We start from the raw sequence: 23,994 nt of genomic DNA on the forward strand, positions 1-23,994 counted from the left end.
CAGTGTCGAAGTCCATTCTTAAACATTGTAAGTGCAGTGCTGCAATTAAGAGTATATGCTGCTGGGAGCTTGTCAATACGAACTACACAGCACCATAATGGCTATACTGAAAACTGAGAAGTCTGGTATCATACTTCTCAGCACATTTTAACCACACTTATGCCAGTGTGGGATTTAATGAAAAATGCACCCAGAGGGCATCTTAGAGATGTCCCCTGAAAAGCGACCAGCCTCTGGTAGGTTCCCTGACTGATACACACCAGCCTGCCATGACAAGACATGTTTCTGGATTCCTAGGGTGGGAGCCTTCACTCCCTGAGCCCAGAAACAAAGCCTTTCCTGGGCGGAGGTGTTCACACCTACCCCAGGCCAGGAAGAGCCATCTGTGGCAGGGGAGCTTCAGTGGCCTGGCAGCCTTTGTAATACGACCCCCAGCCTCTCCTGCTATCAGGAGCAGGCCCCCTTCCTGTCTCCCCTCCTTTTCGTCAGGAAGACAGGCGGGAACAACTAGCCAGCCCAGAAGGTGTGGCCAACTCCACCCCTCAGGTGGTGGAGGTGAGGTGAAGCCCACTCTTAAGTGCATGCCATCTTGCAGATGGCAGGCACTCCCCAATCAGGATTGGGGTTTGTGCTCACTCCGCGTGGGGTGAGCACACCAGGGGTGTAGTCCATTGGCTACTGACCTGAAGACCCTTAAACCCCCCTAAATACAGTATTTAGGGGGCAGCCCTGATCCAAGAAGGCAGATTCCCGCAACCTAAGAAGAAAAAGGACGAAAGAAGATGCCCTGCAGAGGAGACTACAAAGAACAACTGACTTGATCCCAGCTCTACCGGCCCGTCTGCAGTTTCCAGAGATCCTGCACCAAAAAGTGTCTTGTCCTGCAGCCAGCGACCTCCAGAACCCCTGGGAGGACTGACTGCCTTCAACAAAGACATGATCTCATGTGAACAGCAGCTCTGTTCAGAAGAAACACCAAACAAAGATTCCACGCCTGCTGAGGAAAAAGAACCCCACGCCTGGAACCACCAATGCATCCGTCGCCTACGGCCTGAGTTAAAATGGCCCACCGGTCCCAGCGAGGTCCCCCAGTGCTCCAGATTCCGAGTCCACCGTGGGTTGACCCCTCCAGGACTCCCTGACGTCGCCTGCAGCCTCTGCACGGAGACCCCCCCCCCACCCCCCAACCGGGAGTGCCCTGGTATGGTGAAATCCGACCTCAAAAGACATCCCTGCATCCAGCCGCTTTGTGCCCTGGAGAAAAGAACCTGAGGTGCACCTACAACCCCGAGCCCTCCAACTTACCTGCCCAGCTTTTGGTTGCTCCCAGAAATCTTCCTGGACCGAGCCTGCAGCTAAAAACCAAAACCGAAAGTCCCCATTGAAAACAACAGGGCACCTGACGCCAAAACAGCACCCTGCACCCAGCAGGACCTGCTGGTGCACTTTGGGTGCTAACCCGGATCCCACTTTGCCCTGAGACTAACACCAGGAGCTTGGCTCCTACAACCTTGTGGCCTGCTCGTTAGCAGCCATCAACCGGAGGCCCCTTATCCCCCATTGGATAGCATTGGACCTCAGCACTCTGCATCCGGCCGCCTTAGTGCCGGTGAGGTTGTAACAAGAGTGCATCCCTGACCTTGGGGGACCCCCAGAGTCTACCCTCGGAACCTCAACTCCCACTACCAAATACTTACCTCAATACCGATAACACTATTTTCCTCTATAGGATAACATTGACTCTTTTTCTCGGGAGAATTCTTAAGTGTGGAGTTTGTAAACCTAAAGAAATTCTTTAAAATTGTACTATTTAACCAAAACGATTTTACTTACCTATTTATAGGAAATGTTCCAGACTAGTATCCAAGGATACTACTCTGAGAAAGAAAAGTAATCTGAAAAGTAACTTACCTGGTATTTTACTGAAAAGCCCATTCAAGTCTATGTACTGTATTTACAAAGTATTGCATTTCTCTGCGACCATACTGTAGTTCAAAACAAAGTGCATATACAATTACAATTCAAACTGTTTACAAACTGCATTACTACTGTAAAGTATTTATTGCTTACATGTGCCAGGCTTGCTTGGTTCTTGAAAATAAAATGACTAAAAGAATATTTTTATACAAAAACAATTGGTCTGAAGTTTAGCCTTTGAGTGTGTGAATTCATTTGCTGACTGTGTACAACAAATGCTTAATACTGTCCTCTGATACTGCCTTACTGCTCGACCACACAACCACAGATAGAGAGTTAGGTGCTATTTAAGTTTACCTCTGCCTACCTTTGAGGTTCCACTGGACTCTGCACACTATACCTCACTTTGGTATAGTATATACAGAGCCAGCTTCCTACACCACCGAATGATGCACTTTTGACGGAATGAATGGGTAGATGTTTTAGGTAGTCCTGATTATGTAGATGCATGCACTTGTGGTACAATTAACATGTGTCTCAAAACTAAGCGCTGTCAAAAATGAGCCCCAGGTTTTTAGCAGATTTCACTGGGTTAGGAAGAGCGTCGTAGTCCTCTGGCCACCAAGTATTGGTTCAAATAGATTCTTGTACCCCAAACACCAGCACCTCAGTTTTGTCCGCATGGATTTTTTGAAAGTCTTCTTTCATCCAGGTGTTTATACTGTTAATGCAGTGATTAAACTTATTTGCTGCAGAGGGCAGATTGTCAGAGATGGATACAATAATCTGTGTATCATCAACATATGGACAATATATACGAAAAACTTTATTTCAATCACTATAGATCATAAAAGTACACTGTTGTAATCTTGTCCTTTTACGGTGCGTGCTTTTCCCTTCTCTGTCTATTGACCTTTTCCCCTCTTGGAATCTTCCTACCTTCCTTCCTTTCTCCTTCTCCCCTTCTGCTTTCCGCATTTGGTATTTCCCAACTGTTGGCCGGGAGGCTGCTTTAGAATGTTGGTGACAGAACCCTAACTGGCAGAGCTGCTGCTGGATGTGTACTGTGGAGGTGGAAAAAAGAATATTTTCCTGCTTTCAAGTTTGTATCTTTATTACAACACTGGCGACGAGAAGACTGCGCAAGGGAGCAGTATCCAACTCCTTCCCTTCTGTATAAAGAAAGCACTCCAGTAAAGTGGAATTGAAAAGTTTTACCTTGTGGCCACAAGGAAAGGTAATTTGAAAGAGCTATTAAGGCGAGATAATTAATCAGATATATTACGTGACTGACGTTCAGCTGAAGAGTTCTAACCTTGGAAAAGTTTGGGTTATGAGCGGAATCCAGCTAAATGAATTGAATTGTTTAAGCAAAGTCACAGGATCGTAATTTATATTGGATGTACTACGAAGATAAAAAAAAAAATAACATTCTGCGTTTTAACAGAAATATTACGATATAGACTTTGGCTGCAAAGTTATTACCGCTCGCTTTCCTGTCATAAGGTCTTGGATGTGCGGCATTGTTAAGGCGCTATCATGAAGAGAATCTTACCATAAATTAGAGTTGGGAGCTTCTCATATTTCGAATGTGAAGTCCATGTTCGCGCGGTGGTAACGAAGGGGTTCCGTGATGTGAGGAACGTTCGTGGAGCTTCCGCATTCAGCCTTCGCACCAAGTCCGCAATTCAGGACGCCATGCTTCAGATTTCGGTTGTGAAGTCTGTGTTCGCGCTGTGGTAACGGAAGGGTTTCGTGAGGTGAAGAACGATCAAAAGGCTTCCACCTTTCGCACTAGGTCCGCCCTTCAAGACACCACGCCTCTATGCTCTGCGGAGTGTGGTGCGCGGGAGGTGTGTCAGGCAGGGTGATCACTGCTAAAAAGAAAGACCGACTCATACGATTAAAGGAAGTGAATATATTACAAAATAAAAAAGAGAAAAATCTGCACAACGTTTGTTAAGCCTGCTTATGTACATCCACGGTGACGGGCGCAACTATAAAATATTTGCAAGGCATATTTATGAGAAAAGATATAACAATTTGGAGAATTATTAAGCATTCAAAAGCTTTTACAAGAGGAAAATTTGAAAAGTTGAACAGTGACAGGCACACCCCTTGCTGTGTATATTCTAATTGCATCAAAGGAAGAATATTATAAATTTAGCCTGTCAACCTGGTATTTCACTGACAAGAGTTTTAGAATGTCACACAATATTGCATGCAGTTTATAATTTTCAGTGACAGGCACAGTAGAGACTTAAATTGTGTTTAAATCTAAAGCTTATATAGTGTAATTTATTTTATGTACATTCTTTCTGAATAGTTATTTAAGCATTCATATCTAACTGTAAGATGGCGGCTAGCATGGCTCAACCCCAACCATTTTTAAATGAGTTCTCTGAACCGAATTGCCCATGGAAAGAATGGGAAAAAGCGTTTGAATCTTATTTGATAGCGATAGGAGGGGAAAAGTTTGGCCCAATAAGAAAATTACATACCTTACTACATAATCTTGGGGGCCATGGGAGAAAGATTTTTGATACCCTTCCTGATATTCCCCAAGGTTCAAATTTAGCTGATGATGAAATGAATGCGTACAGTGTGGCACTACTTAAGCTAAGATTACACTTTTGTGACCAGGTGAATATTGTTCTGGAAAGGCACATTTTTTAGCAGGGTGCAAGGGAAGCAAGAGAGTATTTAAAACTATGTTGCTGTACTAAGGGGTTTGAGTGAACTATGCCAATTTGGGGATCTTAAAGACTCTCTAATTAGAGACCAGATAGTTAGATGTACTGACAACCCTAAAATACAAGAAAAACTTCTACAGAAACAACCCAATCTTAAAGATGCTGTTGAAATAGCAAAATCAATTGAACACACAGCGTTATGCATCAAGGAGATGAAAGCGCCAATAACTAATGAACAAGTATCAGAAGTCACTAAATTAACAGAAGATGAAAATGTATGCAAAGTGAGAGAAAAAAATAATGAGCACTCACGTAGTGACGATAATACTAAATTTAAATGTTATCGCTGTGGTAGCAGCAATCACTTAGCTAATAGCCCTAATTGTCAAGCAAGGTCATCCACTTGTAGAAAATGTAATAAGAAGGGGCATTTGGCTAGGCTATGCCACAGCCGTTCGAAAAAGTTCTATAGTGTTAACTATACTCATGAGAACAAACAGGAGAGTGTAATAAAAATGTTTTTTTTACAAATAAATGATTGTAGTAATGTCAATCAGATTGTATATCCACAATGTGAAGTTGGGTTGGAGGGGAAAAAGATAAAAATGTACGCTGACTCATGCTCACCATTTACATTGTTGAATATTTCTGACTTCAAGGACATGGAGATATGTAAAGAAAATGATTTACTGGTGGCAGACATTTCCCCTAGTAGTTACACTAAGGATTCAATCCCCATAAGAGGGATGATGAATGCTCGTATCTCTTTTAAAGATCGTTCCACCACAGGGAAAGTTTACATTGTTGAAAATGGGTCAAACCTACTGGGGTGGCAACACCAGAAGGAGCTGGGAATCAAGCTTGACCCAAACAACCCAGAACAGGTGCTGGTAATAGATCAGGAAACATCTGGAAAAGAAATTTGTAGTCAATTTCCTGAAGTGTTTACAAATAAGTTAGGGCACCTCAAAAATTACCAACACCGCATTATGCTGAAACAGAATGCTAGGCCTAAAGCTCATAAAACCAGACCTATACCTCACCTCATGTGGGAACCACTCAAAAAAGAATTGGCAAAGTTACAGAACTTGGGTATTATACAACCAATAGACTGCTCTAAATGGGTTGCCCCCATAGTTATCGCTAGGAAGGCACACGGAGAAGACATCCGTCTATGCATTGATCTCAGAGATCTAAATGACAGCATAATAATTGAAAGGCACCCGTTACCCCGCATTCATGAAGTCCTCAGCACAATGGGCGAGGCAACGTGCTTTAGTGTTTTAGATCTTTCAATGGCATACCATCAGGTAGAGTTGCACACAGAATCTAGGGAACTTACAGCTTTCACCACCCCCTTGGGCACATTCATGTTTTGCAGAATGCCTTTTGGGTTGGCCTCAGCGGCCGCTGTATTTCAGAAAATTATGCAGCACATTCTGGAAGGCATACCTAATACATTATGCTTCCAGGATGATGTTATAATCTATGGTGCAACTACAGAAGAACATAACAATAATCTCTTCAAAGTACTTTCTAAATTTAAGGAAGTGGGACTTGCACTCAAAGTAGAGAAATGCAAAATAGGTGTGACCACAGTTGAGTACTTAGGACACACCATCACAAAGGATGGTTTCAAACCAAAAATTTGCCTGGTGGAAGCAGTAAAGAATGCCCCTGCTCCCACAAATAAACAAGAACTTCTATCTTTCTTAGGCTTATCTGAGTACATGGCAAAGTATGTTAGAAATTTTGCAGATATAACAAGCAAACTTCGGGACCTTACTAAAAATCATTTAAAGTTCGATTGGCAAGAAGAACATCAGAAAGCATTTGAAGAAATTAAATCTGCCATCCTCTCCACTCCATACCTTTGCAATTTCGATCCTAATAGAAGAACAATTCTCACCACAGATGCAAGCAATAAGGGTCTTGGTGCCACTATGTCACAAATAATTGATGGCAAAGAGCGAATAGTAGCATTTGCGTCACGCACCCTTAGCAAATCGGAAAAAAACTACTCCGTAATTGAAAAGGAAGCTCTATCCTGTTTCTGGGCCATTAAACACTTTAAATTCTAATTATGGGGTATAAAATGTACTGTGCGATCTGATCACAAACCCCTTATATTTATGTTCAATCCTAAAGGAACTTTTAACAGCACCCCAAAAGTAGCAAGGTGGGTGTTAGGACTAGAGGGATTCTGTTTTAAGGTTGAGTATGTGGCAGGGGAAAACAACTCAGCCGCAGACTTCCTTTCAAGAGCACCCCTAAAAGTGGAAGAACAATATGATGTCACAGAATACCCTATACTGGAAATACACTCTACCACCATAAGCTCTGATGAATGGTGCACTTTCCAAAACAAAGATGAGGTATTGACCCAATAAAAGAACTACACGTTGCAGTGGTGGCCAGAGTCAAAGGATGAAGTTAACCAAGATATTAAAAATTTTTGGGAAGTGAGACATGAAATTAATTTAAACCAAGACCGGGTGTTGAGGGATAACAAGATAATTTCACCATCTGGGTTAAGAGACAAAATCATCGACCTAGTTCATGAAGGACATATGGGGCGTAGCTTAACTAAATCAAGAGTTAGGGAGCGTTATTGGTTTCCGGGTATGGACTCATTAGTGGAAAAGAAAGTAAAAGATTGTAACGTGTGCGCAAATAGTGACAAGTCAAAGATGACATATAAAGCACCATTGTCTCCGGTATCTATACCTTGCAAACCATGGGACAAGCTAGCCCTTGATATCATAGGTCCTATCAACAAAAAAGGAGTAAATAAACGTTTTGCGTTTGTTTTAACTGATTACCATTCTCACTGGGTAGTCATCAGAATGGTGAACCAAACTACTACAGAGGCACTCATAAATTTCTTAAGAGACATATTCGCATCAGAAGGCATTCCTTCGACAATTGTGACAGATAATGGGGTGCAATTCACTCCTTCAGCCATGTCGTAATTTTTGTCTAATTTAGGCATAAAACAATTTAAGACGGCTCTTTATTGTCCTAGAGCAAACGGCATGGTTGAAAGAGTCAACAGAATGGTCAAAGAACACATTCAAATTGCGTTCTATAACCAATTACCAGTGGAGAAAGTTTTACAAGAAATGTTATGGGCATACCCTACTACTCCTAATCATATAACTGGCACCTCTCCATTTTCATCCCTAAGAGGGAGGAAACCGTGCACTAAATTCTTCCCCAACTGGATTGGTGGGGGGGGAAGTTTGGAGCAGGACGATGTAGAGCGAAGCAGAAGAGTTGTTGATAACCAGATTAAGTACAAATGTTACTATGATGTAAAACATGGTACAAAAGAAAAGAAATGGGAAATTGGAGACTGGGTGTCGGTTAGAAGACCAACACGTAGTGGAGAAAGTGAATCCAAATTCATGGAACCTTTGAAAATTGTGAAGGTAAACCAGAATACGGTTACTTTTGAAAATGGACAAAGCTGGAGCATGGATAGACTGTCAAGTTGCTCTGAACCTGTTTAGAACCTTTTAGTTTATCTTCTTTTTCACTATGTAACATTGTTTATCAAGAAAGTGACTATTATACTTATTGGCTGGTGTTTATTCGTAATACCACACTTACTACCCATGTTTAGGTCACTTCAAGATTAATGATTTTCTCTTCTTCTGTTAAGGGGAAGATGTGTTGTAATCTTGTCCTTTTACGGTGCGTGCTTTTCCCTTCTCTGTCTATTGACCTTTTCCCCTCTTGGAATCTTCCTACCTTCCTTCCTTTCTCCTTCTCCCCTTCTGCTTTCCGCATTTGGTATTTCCCTACTGTTGGCCGGGAGGCTGCTTTAGAATGTTGGTGACAGAACCCTAACTGGCAGAGCTGCTGCTTGATGTGTACTGTGGAGGTGGAATAAAGAAGATTTTCCTGCTTTCAAGTTTGTATCTTTATTACAACATACACCATAAAACAGAACACTTACAGACACAAAATGCAAATAGGACATGGCATTATGAATAACCGTTTGCAGTCCATTTGCAATAGCAAATGTTGGGTAAAGCAAATGTTAGGTCCTGCAAACAGCAGGACGCTGTGTGCAGGACACTTTTAAGACTACGAACTATTCTGAACTCGCTTTGTTGGAGGTCTGATTCACGGAGACTCTCCCCACTCTTAATCTCGGAAAGAGAAACTTGCCTTTCTGAATGTAATTATGAGACATATTTTCTGAATTCGCCGTGTTGAAGTATTTTTTCACCTTCACTTGTTTTAAACCTTGTAAAGAGACTACTGCCCTTTTGACTGAGATCGCCAGGCTTGGCTTTCTCCTATATACGGTATTGATATTTTCTCCTCAACCTGAATAGGAGCATATCAGTGAGGCACCCTTCTGTTTTTTAAATATTTGATTACTCAAGTTCTAGTTAATCACCGAGCTAGATTAGAGGGACTTACAAAGAAATGTATGTCCTGAAGATGGTCTGACGGATGAACTCACCAAACAGACCGAAACCTCGACTGCTACAGCCATTTCCCTAGCATTTGAGTTGTCTGAGGAATTGTTCTTTTTTGCATTAGATTCATCTTCCTCTTTATATACTTTTGGAATGGTTGCCTACACTTATGATTTGTAGGCCCTTTTATGTATCCTCCAACATGGTGTTTTATTGTCATTCATTGTACCCCTTACATTTCTGTTTCACATTAAAATTGTGTTTCTAGAAAAAAAAGATATACCCGTGTTTCTCTAACTGTTCTGCTGAATATTCACTCTATGAATAATTACATTAATGTTTAGATTTTTTCAACGTTTAGTCAGCATTTGGGACTCAACATATTAGTAACAAGTTCACAATAAAATCGACTAAGATTAATTAATAAAATCCCTTGTAGGCACCTTTACCTAACATTTGCTTATCTGCCCAAGCCTCCAAGGGTGTATTGGGTTTCCCACTGTTTTGTTACAACATTTGCAATAGCAGCATAATAAAGTGATCAGAGTACATCATTGTAGTTCTTTGGAATAGCAACCAGGTGTAACAATTTCTAATACATCATTGTTTGTAATTAAAAACGTTATCTTAAAATACACTAATAACAACGATAAAACATATAAAAGGACTTACAAAATGAAAAAACAGCATTTACTTAAAGTGACACGCGGCACACGATATGACTTTGGCAGGAACCATACAGTATGGTACAATGGTACAACCTAGAAGCTAACAGGGGTGTACTTGATACGCCTAATCCACATAGCCATTGAAAACTTAGCTGGACAGAATTTCAATCATTCTCGTTGTATTTGACTGCAGTATTCTATAGGCCTCCTTGTACTTTCTTACCCCCAAATGTCTGCACAGTGGGGCTTTCCAATTAGTTTGAGATTGGCAGTACAAGGGGCAAAAAAATTAAAACGTGTTCAAGTGACTTAAGTATCCCTTGGCAGCAGGGGCAATTTCCTTCAACCCTCTCCCATACTTTGCCCCATTTTCCTTTAAAATTATTTACAGGTAGGCAGCCATACCTAAACTGTAGGTATAGTTTCCTTGCTAATGGGGGTTCCATCTTGTCTATCATGGCCTCAAATGACAATTACTTTAAAATTAATAAAAGCAATCGAGAATGAACTCTTACAATTCATTATCAAATCGGTCTCCATGGTGCCCCAGTATGCAACTTTGAGACTGTGTTTGTTTATCTGACTAAGGATTTCCGGTTTACTCCAGTATACATCTAATCCTAATTTATGTAGCAAAGTCTTAACTGTACACATCCAAGGAATCTTGTCTTCACAAGTTGGTGTAATTAGTTCACGAAGACCCACCCTTTAGGAAGCAAGTGCTGCAGTAGACCATAGCCGATGCCAAAACATAACCATTCTTGGAACTATTTTATGTGCTATTCTTTTCTGGCCTAGATCAAAATAGAGCGGAATCAATGGGGTGGACACCAGAAGGCTCAATAGATATCTAAAAAATTCTTGTTCAGTTACTGAGAAATCGCTGCAATTTAAACAGCCCTACACCTCTGCACCATATAGGGCTGCACCAAGGGCTTTGACGTTCTATATCTTAAACGCTGGTGCCAGTTTTCTGGATATGGTTTTCCTATGGATCTTAACTATATTCACAGTTTGCTGAATTAAGGATAATCACACTCTTTCCATATTCTGTGTAAATCTTATGCCAAGTTAGTCAAACTCTGTCACTAGTTCTAGGGGGCCACCACCCACATACAGACGCTTCATATATTTTGTCTTTAAACTTGATGAAAAGAGCATACATTTTCTTTTGGAGCTAGTAAGATCCAAACCCTGTTGCAGACAGAATGCCTGAAAATCATTTAACAGCTGCTGGAGCCCTTGCGGCGACTTTGATAAAAGCAGAGTATCATCCACAAGTAGTAGAGCACCTATTTTCGGAGCATCACAGCCATCCCTGCTCAAAAAACTAATAACATCATTAATAAACAGGGTAGGTGCTAATACACACCCCTGTCTAACTCCTTTATCAACGTGAATCAGCTCCGTTAAAGCTCCATTATCACCCCATCTCACTTGTGCCAGAGTGTTCACATGAAGTCTTATTAGAATATTCAGAAGGGGAGTCGGCATACCCATGTTTTTTTAGGACCTCCCATAGTTTCACTCTCGGTACCATATCGAAAGTGACACGCAGATCAACAAATGCAAAATATAATTAGCCATTGTGGATTGTCACTTCCTTCCGAAAAATACATCAACATATGATACACTGCATTTGGAACCCGAATGAGCGCATCAGTTTGGCAAGAGGGGACGTAAAGGTTAAAGAGGGTGGGGCTAATATATGAGCCCCATGAGACCCCGCATAGAAGACTAAATGCTTTGGCTTTAAAGCCACCACAGCTAACAATTTGCACCCTATTGGTGAGAGAGGAATGCAAAGGTTGAGGGCCTTCTGGCCCACTCCAGCCTGATGGATGAGCTACACAAGGAGCAAGGGTGAGGCGGTATCAAAGGTTGCAGACAGATCCAGCAGCACCAGGACAGCCGCTCGACCCTGATTAACCTGGCCCTGATGCTATCAGCGGCAGTAAGTGCCATCCTTGTGCTATGGCCACTTCTAAATCTATTCTGTAAAAGGTCAAGAATGTCACAGGTGTCCAGCAGTTTAACTAATTCTTGATTGAGATATTTCTCTAAACTTTTTGCAGGTGTAGGCAAAAGTGAAGTAGGGCAAAACGTTTTCATGTCATCCGGGTCAAAATTGAGTTTGTTGTTTTTTAAAAAGGGGAATTACTGTTGCTTTCTTTCATGGCTGCCGAAAAATCCCTTTATTTAAGTCATAGTTGAGCACTCCATGTAGAGTCTTAGCAATACAACCCGGAGCTTACCTGTAGGATAGTGGAGACCCTGACATAAGATTCATAAGGAGCTCCTTAGTTTTATGCATTGAAATAGGAGGAAAGAGAGAGCGCCGAGGGGAAATGGTGGTAATGACCATCAGAGATTGTGCTTCGCAGAGGCAGGAAATTCAAAGTAAATGTTAAGGATTTTGTCTCTGAAATCGTTGGCCAGTCTATCGCAGAACTCTTGTGAGGGGTCTGTAAGGTCAAGAATTAAGGGCTGAGATCATTCTTTAACTACTTTAAAGAGTTCTTCAGAGGAATTTCCTGCCAATCTTATTTTTTCTTTGTAAAAAGTCGATTTAGCTAGGCCAATAGAAAGTTTTTTACACTGTCTTAAGCACACGAAAATTATATACACAATTATGGAAAAATAAATCATATGTTTTTCATTTTTGGTCAATATTCAACCTTTTTTGGTCCTCTGCCCACTTCCAACATGTGTTTCCTTGTTTGGGCGTCTTGCCCCACGAGTTCATCAGGCGTGTCTTTTTATTCAAATGATTCTTACACCCGGAAAATTTCCACTATTCCGGTGCCGTGCCTGAGAAAGTTATTAGGCTTGTGACCGTATCACAAGTTCAAAACCGCATTCAAGTCTTGCGGGAGAGAGGCAGCGTGTCCCCTTAATCTAGTTGAATGAGCTGGATCGTTCAAATCGCACTCAGTCTGTGCAAGAGATCCTGTAGTCAGTACACTTAGTATCACAGGGGCCAGTCTATCACAAAACTCTTTTGAGGGGATAATAAGGCCAGGAATTAAAGGCTGAAATAGTTCTTTAAATACTTTAAAGAGTTCCTTGGAGAAATGTTCTGCCAAACTTATTCTTCCTGTGTAAAAATTCGATTTAGCTAGGCCAGTAGCAAGTTTGTATAGGTGTACAAGAGCGTAATGACCCGCTTTATCAGTGGGATTATGGTGTAATTGCTATTTCCCCTCTTGTCTACGATCTATTGCATGATCACAGTTCAGAAAATGGGAATCTGTTCCTCAAGGGAGGTAATATGCTTTTCACATTAATGTTTCTAGAGTGAGACTGATCATGTTGTAATTTCATAGTGGCTTATTGTAAAAGCATTGCATGGCTACCAATTTGGTGTCAGAAACCATGACCAGTTTTTGCATGTGTTAAGTGGCGTAGCATTTTTAACGGGTTACATGTCATGTAGTCTGGTGGAAATTGTTGATGCTATTTGATGTGAAGACAAATGCAAAAAAGTGTTTTGTGGGTTATTTGTTTCACTGTAAATTTGGAAATATTTTTTTACATCGATCCATGTCTCATTACTTACACAGGAGAGTTCTCACTCATACCTTGCTGTTGTCGTTGAAAAACTTCAAATGCCGCTTGTTCCTCCTCCTCCTCCTCCGAAGAAAGAAGCAATTCAAGGTATTTATCACTGAGATTAATGTGGATTTTGATATGCATGTTTTGCCATGCTGGGATGTTCTTTCATATAATATTCTTTTGTGAGATGACATTTTTTTAAATGGACTGATTTTTCTTTAAAAAAACATCACCCTCTTTAGTCGATGTCACCTATAATGCATGACACCACCATGCATCAAATACATTGACTGTTGTAAAGAGTCTCAGTGCTAAGATGACACAGACTAATCCTCTAGTCCTTTCGGCTTCAGGCCCACAAAATCTTTTACAGTTGGGATCCAACCTTCACACATGGGTAGGATGAGGTTGATATCCTTTAGAGTCCACAGTGAGATATGCTGGAAAGTACTATTTACATTGATGCGGTTACATATCTCTGAGCCGTTACATGTAAAAAATAGCCTTACATTGGGAAAAGCTTTTTAAGAAAATTAGGGCATTCTTCATTCTGAGTAGAACCTACTGGCCACCAATAAACTGCTGTCATCCCCACATCCATCTCCTCCTTGTGAGAAGTTGGCCTGATATATGATGTCACTAGTTCTAGTGTACACCTTGTATCAGTCCAAACAACCCTTATGGTGATTGGTTGTAAAGTCAACCTTATAGACCAGCTATCCTAGTGGTAGCATGGACAAGAGCAGTCTTAGGCTAACCTCTGTATGGTATATATAAAATTAGAATGTATTTATTCTAACATATACCCTCAGCACTCTTTATGAGTTCAGAGGTCTAAGTACAAACAATTTCTTAAGTAGCATACGTTAAGTTACACAGGAAAATACAGTTGGGCCCAGGGGCCACGCAAACCATATACTAAGAAAGTGGTATAAATACCACTTCACAAACAGGGAGTAGGCCTAGGGAATCGCTGGGGCTACACTACCCTACCAATAGTTAGGAAGTGGGAGGCCCACAGGAAGCGTGTGCAGTGTGGAAACACACGCGGGTTACATTAAAGTCAATGGGAATGTGGGGGGGGCGCAAGCGAGCCCGCAGCAAGATGGCCGCAGACTAGTGCAGCTGTGCTGGTCGGGGCCAAAATACGTAAAATATCCTGCTTTTCTCAGGCACAGTTTGTGGTTTGTGGCGGCGTAACTGGTCTCCGAGACTGGTGACCGAAGATTGCTGAAGGAGCGGGTGTTATCGATGCGCGCTGTGGTCTGTGCGCGAAGAATTCGGCCCGGATCTGCCTCTGCGAAAATGGCGGCAGGCTTTCTGTGACCCCGGGGTGTGCGTGCCGAGCCGCGCTGCGGGGACACTGGAGCGGAGAGCGGAGCTGTGCTGCGTTGCCGAGGAATGGCCTTTTAATGGGGAGCGAGCAGTGAAGAGGCCGCGGACTGTGGAGCAGCAGGCGGCATAGACGCTCTGAGGCGGCGAGTCCTTACCGGGTGAGTGCGCGGTGGCTCGGCTCCGGCACTGGTGAGCTCCGCTTCGCTGCTGGCGCTGGATGCTGTGTCGCGGCGGGGCCCTGGGGAGGGCGCTGACGTGTGGTGCACTGCCCAAACACCTTCCAAGCTTAACGGAGGCGGGAACACACCGGTGAACACTTAAAGTGCCGACGGCTCACGCACAGCGCTGTGACTTCGTGTGGCTGCCAGGTGGCGGCGCTGTGCAGCTGAAGACCCACCATGTTGTTCCTAACGGTACAGATGCAGGAGCACAATATGCATGAGGAAACTGCCATTTTGACATACGGGCGCTCGCTGTTGTAGTTGCTGGCGCTGCATTGCAAGTAAATAGAAGAACTTAGCCTGTGTGGCTGGCATTGGTGTTCAAACTGACTGAGACTGGCACTTTGACTACTACCCTGCTTCATAGGGCAGCAAGCTCCGTGACATCTCGACTCTCGGGGCATTTCAGTGGTTGCTGCACACAGGATAGGCGGAAAGCCTGGTGCTGTACTTGGGAAGCACGGTGGAGAGAGTGGCGACATCGCAGTGAATGAACGGGGTCACGGGGTCCTTGCTGTGGTGCTGTTTCATCCTGTGTGTTCCAAGCTGCGAAAGGTACATCCCTGCGTACTATGTACAGGACAACACTGCTGGTGTCGGGTTGGAGGCTCCTGAACTGTGCCTTGGTGTCTGCACCGGCAACAAGCGCTTCAGACTAGTGAGTACGCCTCCACAATGGGCAAGCCGGAGAAGCAGGTGCAATCCACGTTGCCATTTGAGTCAAAGCGCCAAAAAAAACAGTTAACCCCCATCGCCACCTCAGACACGGAGACAGAGGTGGAGGCTGGTGGCACTAGTAAACTTGAACGAATGATGATGGCAGTGCAGCAGAGCTTGCATACTATAGACAGTAAAATTGATTCACTCAATCTGCGCATGGACAATATGGCGTCTAGGCTGGACAGGCACGACGAACGCATGACCGAGGCAGAGCAGCGCCTTTCTACTGCAGAGGATAAAGTTGGAAGTGTCGCCAAGACCTGCGCACAGATGGAGAAGCTGCTGTCCGTGATTAATGCGAAGAACGTGGACTTGGAAGCCAGGTCCAGACGCAATAATCTACGCATTATTTGGGTGCCTGAATCTACGAATATAGGGAAAATGGAGATATACGTTGAAGATTTGCTTAAGACGTTGTTTGGTGCAGAGAAATTTTCTCACCTGCTGGTGGTGGAGAGGGCGCATCGATCTCTTGCACCGTGCCCGATTCCAGGGTCTCCCCCGCGCCCAATAATCGCCAAACTCCTCAATTATAGGGATCGTGATGTCGCGCTCAGATTGGCGAGGGAAATGGGCACTACAATCTATCAAGGGGTAGAAATTCAGCTCTTCCCGGATTTCACGACGGTGGTGCAGCAGGCCCAGCGCGAGTTTCAGCAGGTAAAAAAGCGACTGCAAGCGATGGAAATCCCATATGCTATACTATACCCGGCCCGGCTCAGGATTCAGCATGGCAGCAGACCCAAAATATTCACGATGCCGAAAGATGCACTGCTTTTCCTTAAACAGATTGATCGACAGGGAAAGGCAGACGTAGGCGGTGCTGGAGCGGATACTGAAGATTAAATTCACTGCCAGCAGGTTCTGACTGGTCTTTGGTACTGGTGTCTACGAACTCCTAGGAGGTGGGCCCACAGATGCTCTACGCACGAACTAGAATATACTTTATATTTGGTACAAGTTGATGATTTGGACCTGTATTAGGCAGCAAACATTGGGATTCTGTGGTCCAGACAAGTCTTTGAGAACGTCAAAGGGCCGGCGAGAGTGGCTATATACGGCATGCCTAGTAAAGGAAATATATATGGGAGCAGGGAGTAGCGCCCAGGGTTTCATTAAAGTTGTTGGGGAAACCTAATGGTACAGGGTGCGACACTGCCTCAGAGCTCTGGCATGGTGGTAATAGTTGTGACTTGAGCTGGGGCTGTCGATGCTACGTTGCCGGCCCGCATTGTGTAAGTGGGCGATAGCGCATACGACTATGGGCCACAAGTATTAGATGTTGCATATCCTTTTTTTGCGTTGTTGGGAGTCATTTGGTACAACGGTTATAGTACAACATGATATAATCTGACAAGATGAGGGAAATTAGATATGGCTCTGACCACCCCTCATTCCAACGAGGGGGAGTTGGGCGGCTGCTGTCGTCCATAAGGGTACGCCCCAAGCAGTTGTGGGTATGCTTATTGGGTGCGAGCGGATTAGCTGCTCACGGTGGGTGCGGGGGGTTTTGTTTGATGGGTCTTTTGCAATGGGGATACTTGGCATAATTGGGATGCTTCAGTCGGTAGGGGGGATGGTTGGGGGTTTGTTTAACTGCAATAAAATGCGAATCAGAGTGCATTGTGGAGGACGGAATGTGATGTATAATATGCATATGAGTGTCCAGTATGCTACACACATTGAGAACAGGGTAGATGGCAGCTGAGATAGGCAAGCTTACATGGATAACATGGAATGTCAGGGGCTTGAACAATCCGAAGAAGACGAGGCAGGTATTGGCCTACTTGGATAGGCATGAGGTACAGGTGGCGCTCTTCCAGGAGACACATCTGAATAAGCAGGCATCTGAAAATGTGGCCACCAAATGGGCTGGGGCAAAATGGGCATCGTCCTACTCCTCTTATGCGAGAGATGTCATAATCTTAATCAAGAAAAATATTCCCTTTATGGCAACGCATGTGGATAGCGACGATAGCGGTCGATATATTATCGTACAGGGGAAGCTATGTGGCATGATGGTGACATGATGGTGACTCTTATTAATATATATGGTCCTAACGTTGATGACCCCGGGTTTTATGATGCGATCTGGAACAAAATCCATAATCTGCAGCCGGCTTCCATCATTTGTGGGGGGGACCTGAATGTAGTCTATTCTATTCTAGTGTGGTACCCGTAGTCAAAAAAGCTGCGCAAGCCGTTAGAAATGGTATACAGGAGCTCTCCCTCATTGACATCTGGAGGCTGCGGCACTCAAGTGAGCGGGAGGGTACGTGTCACTCATATGCGCATCGCTCCTGGTCTTGCTTAGACTATTGGTTGGCTACTGAAGAAGTCAACTCACTAATTACTGAGGTGTGTCACTTGCCTGGCACGCTCTCGGATTACTCCCCAGTACTGTTTTCAATGCTCGTGCCCACATACACTCCGCCTGCATTCCAATGGAGATTGCAGGCCACGGCCTTACAGGACCAGGTGTTCCGGGAGGGTGGGAGGGATGCCATTATACATTATTTTGATGAAAACGCTGGCTCAGTCGAAAATGTGTGTACAGTATGGGAAGCATTCAAGGTAACGATCCTTACAGGCAGGGGTGGTCAAATCACTTCGGGGCTCTATGAAACGTTTGGAACAGGACTTGATCGACCTGGAACGTCAATATGAGACCACATCCGACATAAATATCCTAGCATTGATCAGAACTAAAGTCACTGAATACAATGATTTAGCGGACTCTGAAGTGAAGTATATGTCCCGGCGTTGGCAGCCAGATATTATGGGGAGGGTGGAAGGCCAGGTAGGGCTCTAGCCAACAAAATTACAATGCAATGGGCAAAAACCAATATGGTGCAATCTATTGTGGATGGTGATGCTAGACATTGTGACAGTGCAGGTGTCCTTGACATCTTTGTCCGATATTACACGGATATGTATAGATCTCGACAGACAGCTGGTGAAGATGACATAGCGCAATATCTGGAGGATATTGCCTTGGTCTGGTTGTCAAAAAGACAGCAAGATTTTCTAATGCACCCTATAACAGTGGGTGAAATAAGGGATGCGATCCTCACTTTGCCTAATGGCAAAGCTACGGGAATGGACGGGCTCCGTGCGGAGTTCTATAAGGAATATATAGATTTGCTGGTGCCGCAGCTGCATACCATGCTTGAAGATGCCTATGAACAGCAGAAGCTGCCGGACACATTACGTGAGGCATTGGTCGTCACCTTATTGAAGCCAGGGAAGCACTCTGATAAATGCGAATCATATCGGCCGTTGCCCTTAATGAATACCGACGTTAAAATACTAGCAAAGGTCCTGGCCACCAGGTTACAACTACTGTTACCGGTCATGGTGCTGCCGGATCAGTCGGGCTTTGTCCCTGCTAGATCCACGGCTAATAATCTACGTACGCTCTTCGCGGTCCTGCATCTATTGGATCCCACTTTGCTGCGGCGGTCCTCTTGGATGCCGCGAAGGCCTTTGATTCCATTTCCTGGCGCTACATGATAGCTGTGTTGCATCGAATAGGTGTGCCCTTGGTTTTCACTAACTGAATCAAGTTACTGTATGCTGATCCAGTAGCTCGAGTGAGGGTAAATGGTAGGACGTCTGGGCAATTCCCCATACGGCGCGGAACAAGGCAGGGCTGTCCTTTGTCGCCAATACTCTTCGCGATAGTGCTGGAGCCGCTTGCTTGTATATTTCGACAGCGACATGCAAAGGCGGCACTCAGCTTTCATCAGAGGCCACTGGCTGTTTCCATGTACGCGGATGACATGGTGTTATATGTACGCGAGCCAGCATTGTATCTGGAACAACTCATTAGGGTATATATACGGTTTGAATGGCACTCTGGTTTGGGAAACTGGAATAAATCAGTAGTGATCTCCCTGACAGCATGTACGGCAAGGTTTGACTTAGGATTCCCTTTAGTGTGGAGTGATGATCCAGTTAAATATCTAGGTGTGTGGATACACAGGGATCCGCAATGTGTCATCAGGGAGAATTATGGCGTCACGATCACCCGGCTTGAACAGGTCGCCAGATGGATCCGTCTGCCTTTGACGTTTGCGGACAGGGAGGCTCTAATTAAAATGGTAGTTTTACCAAAGTTCCTGTATTTCTTTGTCACCGTACCCATAATATTGAAATCGCACTTCTTTAGCACACTCCGCGGATTATTGATCACATTGGTCTTGGGGGGGGGGGGGGGGTGGAAGAGCCACGTATCAAATGGGAGGTCTTAACGCGTCCCTATGAGCTGGGAGGCTTTTGAGTACTAGATCTGAACTTATACTATTTATGTGCACAGGCGCAATATGCCTTCTTTTGGCAGAACGCGCCCCCATACACACCACATGTAGCGGTTAAGGCAGGGGCTGTGCGACCGATACCGCTGAAAGCGATGATTGTAAACACAAATACGGTGTTTGAAAAGGGTGAGATTGATACGGTACAATGTACAGCTCGTGCGTGGAAAGAACTTGGGAGGCGTGCTAAGAGGTTGCCATTGTATGCACCGTCAATGCCGCTTCTGCATCATGAGGGAATATCGGTGACGGGTGAACGGGGCTCACTCAATGTTCTGCAAGGTGCCGGAATGTACACGATGGGTGACGTCTACCCTGCTGGCAAATTTGTTGAGCTTCAGGCTCACCCCTGTTTCCCGAATGAGCCACCGACTTTAACAGCGTTACAGATACTATACACCTTACCAACCCGTACTAAATGAATTACTAGGTTATATAATGCCTCGAAGGCTGATGAGGTGGTTGTTGCTCTGGGTCCTAGGGACAGATGGAATGCTATATGTAGGCTGTTGTAGGCTAACAGGACAGTATGCGTCTACTGGGAACTTGCGGCTGATCCACTTCAAATATTTGCATCAAATGTATTACACGCCAGCACAATTGCATAAATATGGGCACAGGGAGTCACACTGCTGTAGGCGCTGTGGTATGGATAATGCTGACTTCTGTCACTTGGCAAGGAATTGTCCAAAGGTGTCTGAATTCTGGGGCAAGGTCACAGGGGCCTTAGCGGAAATAATTGGTGAACAGGTGACATGCGATATGACATTATGCCTTCTAGGTAATGTGTTGAAGCTTAAAGCCTCTAATCGGAAATTGGCGGCACTGATGTTATTGTTGGCGCACCGTAGGGTTTCCATACATTGGGATGGCAGACCTGCACCACAGATAGCGCATTGGCTCAGAGATGTCGCCTATTGCCGTGATCAGCTGGTAAGTTATGGGGAGGAGCTGCCTCAAGCCGCACAACCAAAGGACATTTGGGGACCTTTCACTGCTTATATATTAGCACATTCTGCCACCAGCTAATGTCTCCGGATATGCCTCTGCAAATGATATTTGCCTCACTGCCAGGCTGAGCGTTTCTGAACTGTCATTGAATTTGATGATACTATTCTGTCTTGCTACTGTGTACTCTGTAATATGGCTGAAAGGATGAACATGTACTCTTCATCTTGTTAACTGAAAACTTTTAAATAAAATAAATAAAAAAAAGTCAATGGGAATGTAACAGTTGGAAATAGGAAGAATAAGGACACTTCCGAAGTAACTAGGAGGAAGCAACTAAAGACTTAGACACTTGGATAGTCAATATCCACTGGAGCACCGGAGTACTCGCTTTACCTCACCCACAGGAGACTGGTGCATAGGTGTGAAGATGTGTCGGGTGTCGTCGCTGGTTCCTATGGATGCCTGAAGAACAGATGCTGGCAGGCGGCCAGGAGGAAGATGTCCGGTGGACCCAAGGATGGATCTTGAAGGAAGGACACCTGCAAGCAGAGGGGACAAAGTCTGGGTCACTAGCCAGTGACCGTGTGGAACCAGGAAGGAACCAGGCGATGTGGTGCAGAACACAGGTGATGTCTTGAAGCTAGTCTCTGCAGCTGCGTGGACCAGGAGGCGTCTAGGACGACCAGAACCAGGGTACCAGCTGTCCCACGAAGGATCTTGCTGATGGCGGAGTCGACGTCCCGATTGGAGTCAACAAGCCTTGGCAAAGGCAACCCACGCGGAAATGGAAATTCGCTTCAGGTGCAGACCAGGAAGGTCTGAGGTGCTTCTCTTTCACAGGAAAGCAAGGGCCAGTCTGGAGGAGCCAAACCAGCGGTGGAAAGTTAAGGGTTCGTCGTCACTGAGGCTACTAGCCAACAAGCCAGCAACCGGACAGACTCGTCGAGCAGGAAAAGGCAGAAGGGCCCCACGCAGAACTCGTGGAGTGTGGAGGGCTGATCTTCGGTGCAGATGGTGCTCGGGGTTGGGGCTTCTCAATCCCCAGAGCACAACTACGAGGATGCCTCAGAAGCTGCGCTGGAAGCTACTCGCCAATTTTCCCAGGTAACCGGTCCCACGTCTCTCGTCGCCTCCACGGATCTCAGCTCTGCTGTGGATGTGGATCAGGGTCGGTGAAGTCTGGAGGTCAAGGCGCTGGTCGGGCTCTGCAGTCGGTTCCTCGTAGAACTTGGGCAAAGCAAACGGCAGGTCGCTTGTTGGTGCCTGTTTGCACAGGGTGGCCACTCCTTAGCCACAAGGGAGATTCTTCAGTCTTCTTGTCGTCGAATGTCGAAGGTCCAGTGTGTCGTGTCTAGTTTCAGTTCAGGATAATCCAAAGTCCTAGGGACTCAGCTCCCACTCTTCTACTAATCTGGGGGGCTGGGTTACCTGCTAGGTCCCTCCTATGGGTGGGACCAGGGAGGGGGGTGGTTACACCCCCTTCGTCCAGTTTCGCACCAGGGCTGGGGCTGGAGTGCCCCAGCACCGGTTTGAACCGTGCTATGCATGGGACACCTTATGTGCCCCAGGCAGTGTCTCGTTTCTTTCATCCCTCCCTGCCCCAATACACTAAGTCCTGTCTGGGGTGGTGCTAGCACCTCCCAAGGCAGGAAACATATTGTCCAAGCCTCCCTCGCTGGAAGGACTCCCAGCAGCAGGAGGTCAGACTTGTGTCCGTGGCAGCAGCATCCATTTTGTGATGCTGGGGCTCTGGTTAACTTTAACTGGGTAAGTAGGATCTTAACATGTCTTCTCCTCCCTCTAGAAGGGGGGAATACTATCCTCATCGCCAGAAATGGTGTGGGGGTAGTATTCCAAAGTGTTAGACACCTTACACGACATGCTTTGATAAAGCCAAACCATAGTTACCATAACCGTCTAAGATTATAAGGCACTTTTAGAGTATATGGTAGGCGATATCATAGAACAGCTATAAGGACATGGTTCCGAAAGCTGCAGACAGGCTCAGCTCATGCTAGAGCACCATCTCACATGTTACCAAGCACTCTGCCTCCAGGATTGTTAAGGCCTGCCATAGGAGTGGCTTACAGGTTACCCATGTGTCTATATATAAGGTAGGTATAGGAATACTATACCTAAGCAAGGGGTGATTACACAACCTTGCCCCAGCTGAGTGATCAGCCAGGTGCGTCATGATGGGAGGCCTGCCAGGGGTGGCATAATACATGCTGCAGCCCCTGGTAGGCCTAGGGTACACCTATGCCCTGGGTACCTAAGGTATACTGTACAGGGCCCCATAAGGTGATCCTTACCAATTGGGTTGTGTACCTATAGTACTTAGTATGAATTTAGAGAGAGAACAGCTGGGCTGTGGGTCTGATTAGCAGGCCCACAGCCACATCTAAGTCGAAAACCAGTGAAGCAAAAGCAAAAAAGTGGGGGTGACCATAGGAAGCTGACCCTACTCTCCTACACTCCTCACCATTCACAGTGTGATTCTGAACATGTTTTCTCTACAGATCCACTCCACTGCCCCCCTTGTCAAGATCCATGGATAGTAGTTCAGCATGGTTATACAACCTAATTGAATGATGACAAACCATTAGAGCAGTAGATTCAAATGCCTCTCCACCTGATGACACTTAGCCTGATAGAGCACTAATAGTAAGAGCTATATAACAACTTAATGTCCCACTGCATTTTTAAGAGGATTATTTCCCCAGTGAGACATTCTCTAAAACCAGCTGAAGCAATCTGTACTTACCTATGCAAAATACTGTGATCAAGTGTCTGATAACTTCGAGGACCCAGTTAAAGTAGGAATGGTTACGCCATAGGTGGAACAGAAATTCAAGCCAGTGGCCAAAGATCCAACATTTCTTTGGCTTCTGGTGCTCGTGGACTTGCTAGTTGCCCACACTGCCAGGAATATGGCTTTTATACTAGGCAAAGGAGATAAAGTGAATAGGAAAATACTCTTCTAGTAAGGTGCTGATTGGCGGGCAACTAAAGAGCGGTGCTTCACCAATACACAGGCACGGCCAGCTCGGTATGAAGGCCCCATTAGCAAGGTTTGGGAGACCTTTCCCACCCTCTGGCTCTTTTGCATAGGAAAAAAACACAATTGTGCTGGAACACATTTATCTCCAGTATCTGAAAGAGACACGTTAGTGATAGATTCCTTA

At 44.9% G+C, this 23,994-nt stretch overlaps 1 protein-coding gene across 2 annotated transcripts in view; it reads left to right on the plus strand.

The window, feature by feature from the left end:
• TICRR (TOPBP1 interacting checkpoint and replication regulator) overlaps positions 1 to 23,994 on the plus strand; it is a 586,714-nt gene that overhangs the window by 201,796 nt on the left and 360,924 nt on the right. For both annotated transcript variants that reach the window (XM_085644448.1, XM_085644450.1), the window contains exon 14: positions 13,275 to 13,368. In XM_085644448.1, coding sequence (XP_085500574.1) covers positions 13,275 to 13,368 — 94 coding nt within the window. The remainder of the gene's footprint in view (positions 1 to 13,274; positions 13,369 to 23,994) is intronic.

Source organism: Triturus cristatus, chromosome 3_1, assembly GCF_964204655.1.
Source record: "Triturus cristatus chromosome 3_1, aTriCri1.1, whole genome shotgun sequence".
NCBI lineage: Eukaryota > Metazoa > Chordata > Amphibia > Caudata > Salamandridae > Triturus > Triturus cristatus.